We start from the raw sequence: 6108 nt of genomic DNA, 5'->3' as shown, positions 1-6108 counted from the left end.
ATGCCTGTTAGTTGCTAAGTAGGTTCGAACCTTTAGCTTTAAAAGTAATTCGAATTCCTCTAAGCAGTCTTTAATTAGTTAGACTCCTAAATAAGTTTGAGGCGTGCCATGCCAAATAAAATCTCAAAACTCATGGCCCTCACTTAAATAATTTTAACTCTTTAGAAATCGAGGTGTGCCAATTAGTTGAATTTTCCATGGACCTCACAACTTGAAAGTGCGTAGTTGCTTTAGCCGCATAATTTAAATTAATTTCCTTAAACTCGGGTGTGCATTTCATGTGACCCAAATCCAAATCTCAACAACGTTAGATTAAATGTGTTGTGGACTGCGGGTGTATTTCATGTGGCGTGGTTCAAGGCGTATTTTAGATAATGTTGAATTTTCCTAAAAATAATATTAAAAGCGGTTTCAAAGTCAAAAATGCACATAGGTTTGAAAGTGTTTAAAAATCAAATAAACAGGCCAATAATAACAGTTGAGCGACCGTGTTAAAACCACAGAACTCGGGAATGCCTAACACCTTCTTCCGGGTTAACAAAATTCCTTACCCGAATTTCTGTGTTTGCGGACTGTAAAACAGAGTCAATCTTTCCTTGATTCGGGATTTAAAACAGGTTCCTTGGGACACCATAAATTATCCCAAGTGGCGACTCTGAATTTTAAATAAAAATAATCCTGATTGTCACTTAAATTGGACAAAACTCCCTTATACCCCTTCCGAGGGTAGTAAAAAGGAGGTGTGACACATGGTAGGGTTACACAGTGATTCGATGGCTTTCGAAACAACTCTAGGCACGTTCGAGGACAAACACATATTTAAGTGGGAGAGGATGTAACGACCCGATCGGTCGTTTTGAGAATCTGTACTTCGCTCGAGAGTTCTCGGGCATGGCTAGCTCCATATGATGTATTATGACTTATGTAAATCATCAGTTTTGATTTTTAGGATAATCGGAATAGATTTGGGAGAAAAATTCTCAGTTTGAAGCTTTAAATTTGAAAGGTTTGACCAAGTTTTGACTTTTTAGTATTCATATCGGATTTGGATTTTTATGATTTGGTTAGCTCTGTTTGAGGTCCGTGGTAGAGTTAGGCTTGAATTGACGAAATTAGAAATTTGGTTTTCCGGTCGGCAGTGGAAATTGATATCGGGGTCAGAATGAAATTCCGGAAATTTGAGTAGGTCCGTTGTATCATTTGTGACCTATGTGCAAACTTTCAGGTCATTCGGGTGAGGTTTGATATCCTTTTTGATCGTTTGCAAAATTGGTAAGTTCTAAGTTCTTAAGCTTGAATCTCAGGTTGATTTGGTGTTTTGGTGTTGTTTTGAGTGATTCAAAGGCTCGACTAAGTTTCAATGCTATCATGGGATGTGTTGGCATATTTGGTTGAGGTCCCGAGAGCCTCGGATGAGTTTCGGGTGGTTAACGGACCAAATTCTTCGTTTTGAGAGTTGCAGAGATTTTGTTCATCGCGTTCGCCGTGGGTGTATCGCATTTGCGAAGGGTGTCTTTTGTGGTGGTGATTTTTTTATACGCGTTCGCGAAGGAGAGGACGCGAACGTGAAGGTTAAGGCAGCATGTGCATCGCGGACGCATGATTGTGGTCACATTCGCGAAGAGGAGTGAGGCCATTGAGGACTCCAGGTCCTTGGTCTATGCGTTCGCGAGATTAGGGTCGCGTTCGTGAAAGCCTGGGCTTGCAAAGCATCGTGTTCACGTGGAAATGTTTGTGTTCGCGAAGAGTAAAGAGGAGAGCCAGTATAATTTGGTCTATGCGAACACGAGAGGGCGGTCGCGTTCGCAAAAAAGGAAATTGATACCTTGGCAGAATGTTTAAATAGTTGTCTTCGCAATTTTTAGCCCATTTTCCACCATTGTTGAGCAGTTTTGGAGCTTTTTGAGAGGATTTGAAGAGGGATTCAAGGGATAACACTTGGAGGTACGATTTTTGAACTCAATACTCGATTCTATGGTGATTTCTAACTAATTAGGCATGAAATTAGTACGATTTAAAGCCTAAAATTGGAGAACTAGGGCTTGAAATTGGAGAGTGTAAATTAGGGATTTGAGGTCCAATTTTGATGTTCTTGGTATGTATGGACTCGTGGAGGGATGAGGATTCGATTGATGTAATTTTTATCAAATTCTGAGACGTGGGCCCGGGGTCGGGTTTGGTCAATTTCAGAATTTTTGAGTTAATTTTATTATTTTTGCTTGGGCTTTGTTCCTTTAGCGTGTATTAATGGTATGATACTGATTTTGGTTAGATTTGGAGCAATTGGAGGTCGATTCGAGGGGCAAAGGCATCGCAGGATAGAGTTTGGACCGGATTGAGGTAAGTAATGATTGTAAATATTGTTCTGAGGGTATGAAACCCCGGATCACATCGTTGTGCTACTTTGAGGTGATGCAAACGTTAGATGACGAGTGTGAGGCCGTGCACCATTAGGGATTGTGACTTTGTCCGTCCTGTACGACTATTAAGTCGCATCTTCGATTGAAAAATATTTGATATCATTGTGTTTTGGAAAGTATTACTATGTTTTGAGCTGAATGTCATATTTGGGCCGCGTGCCAACTCTTTTGGGCCCTTAGGGGCGTTTTACGACTATTCCTTACTGTTTTGACTTATTATCTGTAATCGGTCATGCTGTATTTTACTGATTTCATAACTCAGTCGTCTTTATTCCGTTTTGATACTTTAAATGATATTTTGGGCTGAGTTTTCTATTTTACTGTTGCCCGAGTGGCTTAAGAGGTTTCCGACTGAGTGAGGCCGAAGGCCTGTGTTATGAGGATATTATAGGATCGGGCTGCGTGCCGCAACATGTTGTACTGATTCATGATATTGTGAGGCCGAGGGCCTGATTGATTTATGCCACAATGTGGCTTGTTGTTATGTAGGGTCGAGGGCCTGATTAATTATGCCACGAGATGGCTTGTTATAGCGCTTGGGCTGTAGGAGCCCCTTTGGAGTCTGAACACCCACAGTGAGTGTGGGTACTCAGTGTGAGTTATGTAATGTAGCCCGAGGGGCTGTTGTTGATTCATATTGTTGCCCGAGGGGCTGTTCTTGATCCATATTTTGCCCGAGGAGCGGTTCTTGATTCATGTTATGCCCGAGGGGCTGATTTCGAGTGATTGTGAGATAGCTCGAGGGGCTGGTTCTATTGATATTATGCCCAAGTGGCAGTTTATGGTACATGTTTTTGCCCGAGGGGCCTTTTATGTTTCTATCTTTTTCTCACTGTTTTCATCACTCATTTGAAACTATTAAAAGCTGTTTTAAAAGGAAAGGTTTTACTGAAAACTGAATTGTTTTACAAGAAAAATGGTTTCTGTACTGTTTTGAGCAATGTGTTGTATTTATTGTAGGGTTACGACGAGAAATTATGTGCTTTCTTACTGCTCAGCTTTCATTTACTTTTATTATTTACTGAGCTAGCGTACTCACATAACTCCCTGCACCTTGTGTACAGATCCAGGAGTTGCGGGTCGCGATAGTGAGCATTGATTTGTCCATTCATCAGGATTTCGGAGTCGACAAGGTAGCTACATGGCGTTCGCATCCCTATTCTTCTCCCTCCTATCTTCCCTAGCTTTATTTAGTATAGTCCTCCAGTCTTGTTTAGACTTTATTATATTGAGACAGAGATGTAGTTGCTCGTGACTTGTGACACCCCGATGTCGGGATTGTGTATCCATTCTGCATTGATCATTTAGACTTCATTATGAGATTTCTTGTTAATTAATGGCTTAAAATGGCTTTTATAGAATAATGGTTTGATTTGAGAATTGTGTCGGCTGGCCTAGTTTCACGATAGGCGCCATCACAACCAGGTCGATTTTATGGTTGTGACAATACCACTATGTTTATCCGTAAAACAGCATTGTTAAATTTGTAACATAATTTATAGATATGTGAATTAAATTGATCCGAGAATATATAATAATTAACAAAGAGAAATAAGTAGATTAATTTAAAATACTTGAAGAAAGTACAAGCCGGGCTTTGAATTGAGCTTCTCCGGAAGCAAGAACAAGAGCAAAGTATTTAGCAAAATGATGTTAATAGAGTAAGACAGCAAAATCAACCTTTTTCGTATAAATATTTCGTGTCGTTACAATGAGTACAGATTCCTTTACTTATAGCTAAATTAAGGGAGACAAGATTCTCAAATCAAGCTCCTCTTTAATATGATTAAAGACCCCTCTTAATAGATGCATAACGGTTGAGTGTAAATACTAAGATTCTTCGTAACCTATAGGCCACACCAGACAACTTTACCATGCTCCCGTTCACACGATTTTAAACCAAACAAAGCAACAAGAAGCAAAAGGATCTAATAGCATCACAAAGCTACAGAACAGAATTGTGTTTACAACAGAAAGATCTTTGCCTACTCTACAGGATAAGAAATATTCAATGATGCTGCAGACTCAACGAGAACAATTATCTAACCAGACATAGAGAATGTTCGTATTACAACGGCCTATCATGCATAAAAGGAATGAAATATTCCTACATATGTTGTTGTTTTTTCTTTTTGGGCTGGGGGAGGGGGAGGGACAGATTCAAAATAAAATATCTGTAGAAGTAGACTTTACACTAAATAATATAAATCTGATTAAAGTTTTCCAGTGTCTAGTTAATATGCAAAGCTAAAGAACTGACTTAAAGTCTCCTTTTCTATGAGATGCAATTTGGAATTTTAGTCAAACAATAGAAAAAAAACAAGTAATATGTAACTTTTTCCTTAATTCATTGTTTTAAATATAGAAAACAAAAGCTATCAGCTAACATTAATAAAATCAAATTGTACTACTGACAGAAGTATTACAACTTTTGTTTATCCATGAGAATTGTAGAATGACTCCAATTCTTTCATGAGGCTGATTTTTCCAGTCACTTGATCAAGATACCAAATAGGCCTCCGCTCACCAAATATCTCTAAAGATTTCAGATTTTGTCGTTCAACAATATCCAACATAGGTAAATTTTCTCGAGCACCAAAATAAGACAAGTGTTCCAGAGTTGGTGTGTGGATTTTAACATGTTGGTTTCTGTTCATCCCAATGGAAACTGATCTAATCTTTTGAAGATTCAGCAGCTCAATCTTTGTCAACCCGCCACAATGCTCGAGGGTCAAACTGACAATCAACGGACAGCTAGTAAGTAAAGCCTGAAGCATCTGTTCGTCTAAACGAACATAAGAAAGAGAAAGCTTTCTTAATGAATCACAGTTCGCCAGACTACTAGATAATGAAAAACGCGTCAAATCACAACCCCTCAGAACCAATTTTCTTAAAGATTTTGGTGCCAAGATTTTAAAAATTGGAAAGTGGTATGAGAAGCCAGGAAATTAAAAGACGAGATCTTTTACACCATTCTGAAGAGCAACGCCAAGCCACTTATCATACAAAAAAAAGACTTCACGAGAATCAAATTCTCTAATGCTTTGAAATACAAACTCGTCAATAGGAAATTTTCTGTCTCGATATATCTCCATAATTTTATCCACTATTCTAATGTCTTTGCGAGAACGAACATCGAATACTAAGTTGGCTTTAGTCATCAACCAGACATGTAGCCATGTTTTGGAGATAATCTTCATCGGGGCAGCTTCCTCAGGATTAAGGTAAGAGAGTATTTTGTGGATGAGGTAATCAGGTAATATGTCACCTGTTGCTCTCGCCATGGTACAAATTTTCGAAGGAACCCAAAGATGATTGCAGGAATTTTATAAATTAAGGAGTCATAATACAAGGAGGAAAAGTAAATTAAATCCTAATTCTAGACGAAATCGGCTCATGACCTCCAGGAATTCTATAACCTTTTTATTCTGCAAGCCCCGGAAAGTATTTACCATTTATTTTGCCAGTAAACAGACTAGGAAATTTAATTTGTTTGGCCGAGAAACAAAAATAATGTTACAATAAATTTATATTTTCTAAATGATACCTCATTAATTTACTCCCTCCTTTTCAATTTATGTGAACCTATTTCTTTTTTAGTCCGTGCCAAAAAGAATGACTTCTTTCCCTATTTGGAAACTGTTTACCTTTATGCAATGATTATAGTCACACAAAATATATGTGCTTC

At 38.4% G+C, this 6108-nt stretch overlaps 1 protein-coding gene across 1 annotated transcript; it reads right to left on the bottom strand.

Moving 5' to 3' along the window:
- Positions 1-4855: 4855 nt before the first annotated feature.
- LOC107770573 (putative F-box/LRR-repeat protein At3g18150) lies at positions 4856-5704 on the bottom strand. Its single transcript, XM_016589893.2, has 2 exons — positions 5392-5704; positions 4856-5205 (listed from the first exon to the last, which is right to left on the bottom strand). The coding sequence occupies exons 1-2, from the start codon at positions 5702-5704 to the stop codon at positions 4856-4858; spliced, it is 663 nt and encodes a 220-aa protein (XP_016445379.1).
- Between the last annotated feature and the right edge of the window lie 404 nt (positions 5705-6108).

The sequence above is a fragment of the Nicotiana tabacum genome, chromosome 3 (assembly GCF_000715075.1).
Source record: "Nicotiana tabacum cultivar K326 chromosome 3, ASM71507v2, whole genome shotgun sequence".
Classification (NCBI taxonomy): Eukaryota; Viridiplantae; Streptophyta; class Magnoliopsida; order Solanales; family Solanaceae; genus Nicotiana; species Nicotiana tabacum.
The sequence above is the reverse complement of the archived record's forward strand: the minus strand, read 5'-3'. Positions and strand labels throughout refer to the sequence as shown.

What these genes read in the sequence shown, in the direction of transcription:
- LOC107770573 (XM_016589893.2), bottom strand. Translation starts at nt 5,704, where the DNA reads ATGGCGAGAGCAACAGGTGACATATTACCTGATTACCTCATCCACAAA. An exon ending in TGGCGTTGCTCTTCAGAATG is followed by an intron (nt 5,206 to 5,391) that starts GTGTAAAAGATC and finishes ATGTTCGTTTAG; the next exon opens with ACGAACAGATGCTTCAGGCT.